We start from the raw sequence: 12,728 nt of genomic DNA on the forward strand, positions 1-12,728 counted from the left end.
ATAGCTAGTATATATATATATATATGTATGTTCTTATGCTCTTCTCTCTTCATTTCTTCTTGAATGAAATTTATGTTGATGCCCCTACATATATAAGCCTTGCTACTTGCCATGTGAATGGCATTTAGTGTTTTACGTGGTTCCTAGCTAGCCCTTCTGCTATCTTCTGGTGACAACACGCTCCCTGTTGAAATTGTTAAAATTCCAAAAACAATTTCCCTCGCCCGTTCAGTTGGCAGGGAGGCACCGTTAAGCTCTAGGAGGGTATAAAGAATGAGGTGTATTACCCTGGATATGGAAGATCGTGGCTACTCCAGGTTAGAAGTGTTAGAAAATATTACGAAAAGAGGCCTGTGTTAGTATTATAAGGTGTGATTCTACTCGATTAGCTTCAAGAGCTTCAATGAAAATGCCACGTTAGCAATAACTAGATTCGATTGTATCGTTGACTGGCGAGGTTAAGCTAACTCGAGTTAAGGCCCCGTGTAGACGCTTAACTCGAGTTAAGGTTCGTCGTGTAGACGTAGCTTAAAAGATTAGAAGACCCTGACGAGATTGCCTGCACGTATACGTGCGTTCGTGCGTGCGTGTGCACATACACGTGCGTGCATGCGTGAGTGCGTACACGTGCGTGCGTGCATGTGCACGTACACGTGCGCGCGTGTGCAGGTACACGTGCGTGTGCACGTACACGTGCGTGCATGCGTCCGTGTGTGTGCACGTACACGTGCGTGCGTGTGCAGGTACACGTGCGTGCGTGTGCATGTACACGTGCGTGCGCGTGCATGAGTGTGTGCGTGCGTGCGCGCGTGTCCAGGTACACGTGCGTGCGCGCGTGTGCATGTGCACGTAGGCGTGCGTGCGCACGTACACGTGCGTGCATGAGCGTGTGCGTGCGTGTGTACGTACATCGTACTAGTGCTGCCGCCTATCGTGGAGGTTAAGCTAACTCGAGTTAAGCGTCTACACGGGCCCACGCACGTGTACGTGCACACGCACGCACGCACGAACGCACGTGTACGTACACACGTACGCACGCACGCACGCACGCACGTATACGTGCACACGCACGCACACGCACGCACGTTTACATACACACGCACGCACGCATGCATAATAAATCGGTAATAATCGCTATCGGGTGTTGTCGTGTAGACGCTACATAATCGCTAACTCGAGTTAACGCTTAACTCGAGTTAGCTTAACTCGAGTTAACGCTTAACTCGAGTTAGCTTAACTCGAGTTAAGGTTCGTCGTGTAGACGAGGCTATAAAAACCCACCCAGGATATTTTAATCTTTAAACGAATCACCCGAGTGATGCGTTCTTGGAAGATGGTATAACTTGCTGAATCTGCTACAGTGACAACCGAACAACGACCTTCTCTATTTATGAACGTATGACAGATGAGCTTGGCCATGTTACAATGCACTACTCCTAACAACTCCTCTTTACTCGTCTCGGTCGTGAGATGGCGGGTTGAGGCTCGCACCAGACGAAAGGACAGAGGGCGCCACTCACATCAGTACGTCGCTCCGACGAGAGGAAGTGCAATGCGACGTGCGCGGGCAGAATGTTTTCCAGCAGGATCTTGTTAACATCTCCAGTTATCTCCACTTCTTCGCGCTCCGACCGGAACTTCGACTTCCACAAGAAGTCCAACCGCGATGTGTACTCTCCCTGCATTTGTATATTATTGACATGAGGATCCAAAGGGCAATATGTTCAGACATTGTGAAGTTGGTCGCTTTATCAACCTCTGCTGCAGTAGTAACTCGACTAAACAGACGGAATCTATGCATCGCTGTAAACCGTTACTTGTAAATCGTCATATTACATATGTTATATTATTGCATTTAGCTGCTATACTCTATGCTCTCTAGCTTGTTCCAGAGAATCACCCCTCACTCCTAGAGACCTACCTGTCTATCACGTACATACTGTTAACGCATACTATTACGCGTTTATTGTTTTAATAACGCATACTGCAACTGACCTTCCTCTCTATCACGTACATACTGTTATCGCATACTGTTACGCGTTTATTGTTTTAGTAAATAATAATAATTGCCTAGGAGACCGAAACGGGCATTACACAGAATATATATATATATATATATATATATATTGATAGACTCCTGAACTAACCTACCTGTCTATATATCACGTACATACTGTTAACGCATACTATTACGCTTTTATTGTTTTAATAACGCATACTGCAACTGACCTTCCTGTCTATCACGTGAAGGGTAAGAAGAAACAGCGCCAGGTAGAGAGAACTTTGTATAGGCAAATTCATGATGAGCAGCGCTCGCCTGTAATGTAGAAGAGTTTTCCAGCTTTCTTTCTACATCAGTCGTTGTGCTTACGTACCGTAGAAGTATGGATCAAAAACAGATTCGTTACGGGTCATCGTGCACGAAAAACTCGAAACAAAGTCATGTGATAGCGTAACATCTATTACACGTAAATGTAATGGTAACTTGAGCCAATACAAAATTATTTCTATAGAACATCACTAAACTACTATGTATAGACTGCATGATTGGGGCACTGTAAAGGCAATCACCAATCATTCAAGCACGACATCAGCTGAAGCATAATGTAGGAAGCATCGAATAGTCATGTTCAAGGCCGTGGTAAATAATCAATACAGTAAAGACGTGAGCCGGCGGGAGATATGCAGATTACTCTACTTTATTATCAGTAATTACGATTTATGATCATAGTAATTATACAATAAATTTCTATAAGTGGAGTATAATAGGAATTGTTATTACCCATAGAGGGCGTTGGCGTAGGCATGTTTGGCAGACAAGACGACTTACGTGAATACTGTTCCCTCAGGCTCATTTACAAACAGGTCGTACTCCAGCACCAGGAAGGTGACGTTGTACACGACAAAGATGACCACCATGACAACCAACTTTAGCAGAAAATTGATCTGCAGAAACACTGAGCAGGCCATGAGAGCCAGCATGCAGCAGTACACGTAATACTGAAACAAAGCAGCACAACCTGGCTATAATATGTTCTAATAATGTACACATAAAGAAAACTATTTATAACAAAAGACGTGTTTAATACAAAGTGATCATGTGCACGAAAGAGCAATTAACAGAAAGCACGAAAGCGAGATGAGGGAAGAGTGCGAGAGGGCAATAGTGAACGAATAAGGGCGCGGGAGAGAAAGAGAGAGAGAGAGAGAGAGAGAGAGAGAGAGAGAGAGAGAGAGAGAGAGAGAGAGAGAGAGAGAGACGGCAAGGAGGGCAAATGGAGGGAAAGAAAGAGACATTGAAAAAATGTGCGAACGACGGTAGAGAAAGTAAGTGAGTGAGTGGAAGAGAATAAGATAAATAGATCGAATGATTGATTGATCAAGATATATTTAGAGCGAGAGAGAGAGAGAGAGAGAGAGAGAGAGAGAAGAGAGAGAGAGAGAGAGAGAGAGAGAGAGATGGAAAGAAAGATAGCGAGAGAGAAAGAGAGGGGAGGTGAGGAAGACGACAAATAAGACGTTACAAGTGTTTGCACACTTACTGGTAAAAAATAACAGTCTTGGTCGATGCAAACATTCGTGGTAGCAGCTACTGATGCAGCGGGGCTGTCATTGTACGTGACGACAGCTTCTAGTGTTGCCGGCTGCGCTGTGAAGCCGTCAGCAGAAACTATACCGTAACTACTGTCGTTGTAAAGCAACGATCCGGCAACGGGAGTGTCTTGTTCACAATCAACCTATTGCCAGAATAAATCCCCGCTACAGAGATACCGCCGTGAATACGCGTGTAAAATATTTTTAGTGCGCTAAACTGTTGTAAATCTTAATATATATACTGCTGCCTTGAATATTCTAGCTTCGTATATGCTTTATGACCAATTAAATTTACGGAAAGTCTATAAAGAAAACATGTTAGTTGCTATAATGTTTCATTATATTAATTTATATTACTATACATATCAGACACGCATAACTACACTAGACTATATCGTGGAGCAAATATAAGCTATATGGATAACAAGGCAATATATATTCACACGTATACTGTTTTTACAATTGTCATTATTATTATTATTGTCACTGCAGTGCACATGCGCCCAATCATCATACATGTGTGAACGCGCTATGAACGACTTGCAGGGATATTACTTTTCGAGCGTAACTTACGACTGTGAGGATGGCTGCAGCTGCTATAACAGCCATCGTGACTATGGCTATAAAAAGACGGAGCCACGGACTAGCTGTGACGACATTTGATATCGAAGACAGTGCTGATTGACTATGAGATTTAATGTTCTGCAATAAACAAGAGGGGTACTGTTGTTGTAATTAACAGCTCGACAAATTGTTATCGACAACTCAATGTGCATGTGAATATACAGTCGAATATCAGAATACAGATGTATAAAATTCGAACGAATGGGAAATGGGAACAAACGGATGCTAATAAAAATGCCCCTAAAAGATGGGTAGCGGTCATTGACGCCAAGCAGAGGCTGCCAGTTTCGGCGCAATATATTACCATTTCCCGATCGTCATTATATTAGGAAATTCTAAATTTTTGCGTCTGGTATTTCTACTCTTAAATATTTTAACCAATAAACGCAAAAGAATATGAAATAAATCAACGTAATTTCATTTTCATTATTATGCATTTATATTTAATGCATTAAAACAATACAAGAAATCGGAAAATTTCGCAAATCCAAAAGACTTGCTCTCAAGCCTTTCGGATTGCTTAACATTCCTGAAGGCTTTTAGTCTAATGTGAAAATACAGCATGGAGTCAATATGGTTTAGATATCCTGCTGCATACTAGTGATAAATCACGAAACTTCACTAAGAAAATAATAGTTATAGTAGTTCAGCTGTTTACGCCTGGTGCTGAGCCACCATAGGGGTAGAGGAAGCCCACCAAGGACGCTATACGCGCCTTACAACATAAATAACGTCGTCTCTGGGGACCACATTCGTGCCAAAATCTTACAACGTATATAAAAGCCAACGTTTATCAATATATTATGACGTCTAGCTGATACCAGTAAAAACATTCGATGCCGACAAACGGTTGCTATATTGCAGCAGGTAATACTCACGGCGAAGGTATCCGCCCACGACACGAACAGCACAACTCCGAACAAGAACAGAACGCCACCGTATGATATATACATCGCCAGGCTCCTAGAATGGGGGAAAACAGACGAAAGTCAATTCGGTAAATTACGACAAAATAAAGGCAATTTTAGATAAAGGCGCACTACTTCGTGCGCAAATTTAGTGCTAGTAAAAGTGGCATAAGCGAAAATGTAATCTGCGATAAAACGATAAAAGCGAAACACTGCGCGCAAGCGCATTAAAAAGCTTACTACGCCTTTAAAAGGCGTCACTGCGAAACCAACTGACTTGGGCATGAAGAAGAGCTGTATGATGAACACGGCGAGAAAGATCATGGCATCACAGGCGACGTAGTACTTGAAGAGCGGATCAGGTTGCCGGTGATACTGTGACTCCATGCCCGGATTCAGGAAGTATAGCAGTAGAGGATGAACATCTTCGGCCGTAAACCACTGCCTGTGTGAGTGCAGCAGAACAACACATATAGCAGGGCGTTACGGTAGCTCTTCAACCAAATGTTGATCATGTAGGCGTCTGAATATTAAGCTATCTAAATAATCACAGCTGAATAAAACTGTGATTATAATCATACAGCATAATAATAATAATAATAATAATAATAATAATATTGCATAGAAATTTTAACAGGTATAAGTGACCATACCAAGCGCCATTAAAACGACCCGACACTTGTGCGCTTTGCCTTTGTGCGCGTTGTCAATGGCGTCAGCGACATCTTACAACAAATCAAACAACTTGACAAATTGTCAAGGGCCTTTTACTGGGTTGCGGACACTCGTATTGAATCGTTCTCTATGTATGCACACACATACACGCACATACGCAAGGCCATATCTGTACGCACGCACGCAGAAACTAACACAAACATATGCGCGCACACTCTCTCTTGTGCACACGCACACACGCGAGCGCGTGCGCATACACGCATACACTCACGCACGCATATACACACGCACACAAGCCCGCACAGATATATATACTCGATGATCATTGCGAGAGCGTGGCGCTTGTGTCTGTATGCGGACTCGTTGTAACAACGACGTAAGACTTACTTGTCATCAAGCTTCGCCTCTAGCTCGGCATTCACCAAGTCCCGCTCGTACGCCAGCTGTGCACTAGCAGTGCAAATAACAAAAACATGCAATAACAGTGCGGGAGGTTTGTGCGGGAGGTGCGGGAGGTTGTGCGGAGGTACACTGAAACAAACGCACGCATGCATACATGCACGCATCACACACCCAGGCATCATATATGCCCACGCGCGCGAGCCATTGAGTGGACGTTAACATTCATGTTTAATACGCAGTGCACGTAATTAATATTTCATACTTGTCAGTCAATAAAGTTGACATGCATGGCCGAGCTCAAATCTAACATTTCATAGCCATATTTGGCTTTTGGTTATATAAACTCTGTCGTCTCTCTGTCGTACACATAAACCACAGTGCGCGCGTCTGTCTGTCTTTCTCTCTCCCTCTTCCCCTTCTCTCTCTCTTTCTGTGTGTGTGTGTGTGTGTGTGCGTGCGTGCGTGTGTGTTTGCGTGCGTGCGTGCGTGCGTGCGTGCGTGCGTTCATGCGTACGTGCGTTCATGCGTACGTGCATCGCACGTTATACCTGTGTGTTTGCTCATGTTTGTATACTGTATCTTAGCGTGGGTGCTTTTATATTCGCGCACGTGGGCGTGTGTATAGGTGTGTGCTTGAGCGCGTGTGCGCATATCTATTGGAGTATTGCAGCACGCGCGTATGTGCGTCTGCAGGACGTCTGTGAACATGAAAGAAAGACGTTGGAAATCAAAATGTCACATTAGATCAAAATGCATTTGGCCGATGACTATAGGCTACGTTACACGAGACGTTATTGCTATGTAGATGGGCGAGCTCACGGCAGGGGAAGACTACGACGTGTAAAATTTGCCGTGGAGAAACCATGCTGTGCAAATGCTGCTAATGCATGCGCACAGTTAGCTCCATTAGCGATCCACATCAAGGAAATCTATGAGCATGCGCAGCCAGGCTAACCGTGCTATAATGAAGAATTAGACAATACGTGCATGTGCACGTCATCACGTCAGTATGCACAACTTGCAAATCGCTAAAGTACGCAACGTCACTTACTTGATATTCCAGCAGGTGTTTCTTCGGGACCGTATGAGATTTGATTCAAGCAGGGCCATGCTCTGTAAAATATCAATGATATTAGGCGTGTGCGCGTACTGTGTGCGCGTGTGTGTGCGTTCACGCGTAGGTGCGTGCCTGCCTGCATCGTTGTGTGTGTGCGTGCGCGTGTGTGTGTATTTGTGTGCGTGTGTGCATGCTATAACGAAGGAATCGGTTGCATAAACAAAACCTCAATGATAAACAATAAATAAAGCCGGTACAAACTAGGATGCCTATCAGAAGTATGTTATTGCTGTGAAATTTCAGTAATAGTGCCATTATTCAGTTATCCAGCGCAATATATTGATCCTGTGTTTTCTCTTGATGTTTCAATGGTCAGCAATGAATGTACTCTCACAGCGCGAATACACCCTGTCCACTAAACATGAAAATTGAACTTTGAATGCTCATTGAATCTTGTAAATAACTGGCACAGTCACAGTCAGCAGTACGAGAGCTATATATACAACTAGAGCACTCGGAGAGCACAGACCTCCGCCAAGGCAGCTGAATTCTCTCAATGTGAAATTTTTTATTAATTAATTAATTAATTAAGTAGAAAAATTAATTAATTAATTAATTAAATAATTAATTGGTTCCGGATTAGTGCGAGCGTGCAGGTGGGGGAGGACTGTGGTTGCCCCTTAGCCTGTGGTTGCGTGTTTGTAAGTCTACAGCCAGCGCACCTAGCGGAAGTGAACTGAAACTTGCATGTTAACAAACCCCCAAACCAACACTCAAACACACGCCGGTGAAAACATAACCTCCGCCAAGCCCCTGGCGGAGGTAACTACTATCCGACTCACGGTAAGCTGTGCATTCTTGCCAGCAACTCCTTCCGCAATGTTAGCAAACGGTTTGTCGGCGCCCCAGGACTCTAGGTACTTGGCAACTCTCATTGATCCACGGCCGCTATCCTGTACGCTAATATCCTTCTGCTTCTGCTCATTGTCTTCCTGGTAAGCAAACAGCCACGGGCGTTGGTTTACATACTATAATCGAATCCATGTATACAGTGGCGTTGTGTGTGTGTTGGGGGGGGGGAATGATTTCTCTGTTACTTCCAGCCACAAAGTTTACGAAGAATGTGTGCACGCAGCGCACACCGCGAGCGCCTTGCAGCGAAGTCCTTAACGGGTGGAGTCGAGGGGACCGCCTTAGGCCACTGGCGGGGTGCAGGGGCATAGCCCTTGCCCGGGGTCCAGGGGGCGGAGCCCCCAGAAGCTCTTGGATTTTAGCAATTTGGAATCTTCAAGATGGCCGTTTTTGAGGGAATTGAAAAAAATTGAAACTGTAGGCCTAAGTGCAATATTTGTGAATTCTAGTGGTATTTTTTTATTTGGCTCCCAGAGTGTTTAATAACACGTACGCAAACCCCTCGCACGACTACAGCACTGGAATCTCCCCCTGAAATTTTGATAAAACCTATATTTTACTGAGAACGCTGAAACTGAACAAACAAAAATATAAGAAAAACAACCAGATTTGAACCAAAAAGTACATATTTCGCCCTTTATAAAAAATCGGGAATATAGGCCTACTTCCGGTCGGGTCTCAGCACCCCCCCCCCAAAGAAAGTGTGATGAGATTGAATTTTCCGCATTCAATCCCCGTGAAAATTCAATATCCCAACTCAATAGGTCTATTCTAATTTTGAATAAAGCAGGAATTTAACTTTCGTGAGCAGTGATAAAACGTGATTTGGGAATTAAAAAAAAAAAAAAAACTCTTGTCCTCCAAAATTAACTCTTGTCTCCAAAATTAACTCTTGTCCTCCTGAAAGTAGGGAGGAATGATTGTACACGCCACCTCAATAAGTGGGGGGATATATCCCCCCATCCCCCCGCTGTCTGCGCCCCTGCATGTAGAGCAACTGCACTAGGGCAATATTTTCACGTTACGTTACGTGCCTATGTATGCGCCATGGCGATATACCAAATTACGCGTCTGCAAATATACCTTAATTGGTAGTATATTCTAATCCACGTTAATGTATAATATATCCACAGTAGAACCCAGCCATATGAATCATTGCAAGAGTACATAATTGGAGACAACAGAACACTAATCCAATAATAAACTTTGGTCGCTAAAATGCAAAAGTTTGGGAAAACTGTGTGAGACCGTGTCGTATTCAAATAAGTTTTTTGAAGAACACATGTGATTTTCAGGTAAACTGGTGGTGTTATATGATTAAGGGAGAATCCGAGACGAAAACAAGGTAAAGTTTATATATATAAGAATATATATATTCACATATTGATAGAATAAATTCAAGTTGAAAACTACGCAAAACGCTGTTAAACAGTGTCATACTCTTCTCCCATTATGTACTCTTGATCATTGTACTAGGCAAACATCGTGGAAGTTAGCATTAGCCTTACCTATGAAGCCTTTCAATCAGCTATAGGTAGAGCGAAGGGCTACATATTATGTAGAGCTATGTGGGTGTATGACCGGATCATAAACCCATAGCAACACTATGGTACTGGTCACGTGTGATTATATTATGGTTACACATCTCTGCTGGTATCACATATGCACTATGTACAGATATATCAATTCAGGAAGCACTTTAGCTTATTATAGTACGGGTAACCGTTGACAGTTTATTTCCGGTACATTGTAATTGCCGAATAGTGCACGCCCTGATAACGTTCTTTCAAACGCCTCTTCTCACCGGTGAGATGATCAAATAGTTATCGATGTTTCGTTCGCGAAGGTAATCGTCAGGTGGGCCTGGGGTCACCTTCCACTTGCCATCAAGTTGCATGTACGTAGATCCCGTGATGTGCACCCTCCTGTAAGTGTAAGCAACACTCCTACTAAGCAAACCCATGCTACGTGTTTTGCTGGCGGGTGTACAGCCGATCATCGCTCACACTAAAAAACATATCGCTACTCGAAGTGTAGACATAAAAATAACGCACTTTTGTTCGAGCCGAGCAATTCCGCGGCTGAGCTGCTTTTTTATGATTGATATCAGGGACTGGTTCGTAAGCTTACGCGACGATAATATAAGTGCACCACCACTTGCGAGCACTTGACAGTAAAATAAAATGCATCAATGTGTTACTAGGGTGCCTATACTCACCCTGGTGTGCCGGAGGACTCCATGTGGTTGGCGGTAGTGACATCATCAGACCAGACGTCGTACTGCCACTTTCGCAGACCGATGACTCCACACAGCACGTCACCGGTATGAACGCCAATCCGCATGTCAACCTCGACCTCAGTAGCCTCCCTGATGTCCCTGAAGCAAACAAGTCGATGGATGGACGGACAGGCATACGTGTGGACAAGCAAACAGACAGATAGACAGACAGACAGGTAGACAGGCAAGCAAGCAGACAGACAGACAGACAGACAGACAGACAGACAGACAGACAGACAGACAGACAGACAGACAGACATGCAGACACACAGACACACAGACATACAGACACACAGACACACATACAGACAGACAGACAGACAGACAGACAGACAGACAGACAGACAGACAGACAGACAGAGAGAGACTAACAGACAGACAGAGGGCCAGTCTACAACCCTAGAACATATTCCTGGTCGAGACGTATCGTGCATACGTGAAATTGCAAAACACGCATGTTTTTTATTGATTCTGTCCATATTCTAATTATAGAGACATCCTCGTTTTGTCTCGTAGCAATAATGCGATACCTAACAACAGAGGTTTGCACAACCTGTGCATGAAAGATGTACGTTTAATTTAATTACAAGATGTGTCTTTATACCCTTCACGCAGATTGACAAGTAGCTTGTTTAAATTCATCATTATTTTGCATGTTTTGCCGTAGGCTTACTAATTAGTTTTCATTTAGTAAACCAATTATGTAAAATAAAAAGTATAGTACAGCTTTGATAAATCATTAGTGTATTATTCTAGCCATCGCACTAGACGCGCGAGTGTCATAAAAGCTGCGGATAGAACAGATTGGCCGTAAATAATTTTTGCACTGGAATTCCGGGCACACTTCTACTGACACAATGGTTGGTCTAGTTAAATGAAAATCCTTCTTGCCCTACCGGATCGCTTCGATCATGTCCAGCCCCATCTTGACGCAGTTTGACGCATGATTCGGTCTGGAAATTGGCAGGCCCGACACACAGTAATAGCAATCCCCGAGAATCTTTATCCGCATGCATTGATTTTCCTGAAATAATTCAGCATTGATTGATATACCCACGCCTGTTTTTGTTCGGCGGTAAATCAACGCCTTCAAATCGAACTTCTATTAGTACCCATATATCAATACTTGACCTAGCTGTACTAGATGTAACTAGGCGAGTAAAAATATTTTCAGACATTCGCGCTTCAAATCGAGCGGTAAGATTCAGATCGATCAGTTAAATTCGTTGCAGTCAAACCGTAAAAATATACGTTATTATCCGTGTTTTCCGTATTCGTATTGCGTCTCATTATCTAACACGAGAGGATTGTACGTTTTAGCGGCGCAATATTAGATCAATCGTCATTTCGTACATTTCGTAGCGAATATATGAAAATACGCTACTACCCATGATTGCGACTAGGGAAACAAAAATCATTTACTATAAAACCCTATTTACGATAGTTGCAATGAACTGAAAGGTTGGCCTACCTGTGCTATCTTATCAAACCTCCCAAAAAGCTCATTCAGTATCTTCACCAAGTCCGCGGGCTGCTCTTTCATGCTTTCTGCCAGCGGTGTGAAGTTAACTATGTCCGCATACAAAATGCTGCAAAATAGCATTGCGTATATTTACCAATTATGTGATTATATACAATTAGCATATCCTTTTTGAGCACCGCCGATTGCTGGATTGATGGATGGATGGATAAATGGATGGATTGACGAATGGATAGATGAATGAACTGATAGTTCAATTGGACGAACGGACAAACTATCTGACGGACGGACACACGCACGGGTGTGCTTTCGACGATTGCTTTAATTTGCTCACGCACAAGTGTAAGGCTTGATGGACCCGGCCATGTTCCCCGTCCACACCCTGTGCTCACCTGACGTTCTTATGCAGCTGCACGTACATGTCGTGGAACATGCTCGTCGGTAGCGACGACTGTCGGCGCGACAGGTCGACGTTTGACGCGTGCATCTTCTGCATGATGGCGCGCTTCACCACGGCCATGATGTATGCCGGTATGACGCTGAGCAGCAGCTGTTCCTGTGAGTAATGAATGAACGCAACACGCGCATACGCACGCTGCATGCACATCCTGCTACTGCTCGCACCCGTAACTGTTTCGCTCCCACGAGTGACATGTCGTGAGGCGAAATACCACAGCGACTCTAATTAAACCAGATACTGCGTCATTACATGATATACCGTGGGAACCCATGCCTTGAATTAAATCTCCAGATACTGTGACATAACACGACATGCGGTGGTTAACCACGGGATAAAGA

General features: G+C 43.8%; 1 protein-coding gene across 5 annotated transcripts in view; it reads right to left on the reverse strand.

Annotated features, from left to right (window-relative positions):
* The window catches only part of LOC106812154 (adenylate cyclase type 2-like), an 86,303-nt gene that overhangs the window by 3,185 nt on the left and 70,390 nt on the right, over window positions 1-12,728 (reverse strand). For all 5 annotated transcript variants that reach the window (XM_014815950.1, XM_014815954.1, XM_014815951.1 and 2 more), the window contains 14 exons: window positions 12,323-12,486; window positions 11,922-12,039; window positions 11,347-11,474; window positions 10,391-10,549; window positions 9,977-10,097; window positions 8,103-8,252; window positions 7,255-7,316; window positions 5,404-5,571; window positions 5,097-5,181; window positions 4,168-4,296; window positions 3,543-3,737; window positions 2,831-3,000; window positions 2,230-2,317; window positions 1,521-1,679 (listed from right to left, as the gene is read on the reverse strand). In XM_014815950.1, the coding sequence (XP_014671436.1) occupies window positions 1,521-1,679; window positions 2,230-2,317; window positions 2,831-3,000; window positions 3,543-3,737; window positions 4,168-4,296; window positions 5,097-5,181; window positions 5,404-5,571; window positions 7,255-7,316; window positions 8,103-8,252; window positions 9,977-10,097; window positions 10,391-10,549; window positions 11,347-11,474; window positions 11,922-12,039; window positions 12,323-12,486 (1,896 nt within the window). The remainder of the gene's footprint in view (window positions 1-1,520; window positions 1,680-2,229; window positions 2,318-2,830; window positions 3,001-3,542; window positions 3,738-4,167; window positions 4,297-5,096; window positions 5,182-5,403; window positions 5,572-7,254; window positions 7,317-8,102; window positions 8,253-9,976; window positions 10,098-10,390; window positions 10,550-11,346; window positions 11,475-11,921; window positions 12,040-12,322; window positions 12,487-12,728) is intronic.

This window comes from Priapulus caudatus, unplaced genomic scaffold (genome assembly GCF_000485595.1).
Source record: "Priapulus caudatus unplaced genomic scaffold, Priapulus_caudatus-5.0.1 Scaffold613, whole genome shotgun sequence".
In the NCBI taxonomy this organism is placed as follows: domain Eukaryota; kingdom Metazoa; phylum Priapulida; class Priapulimorpha; order Priapulimorphida; family Priapulidae; genus Priapulus; species Priapulus caudatus.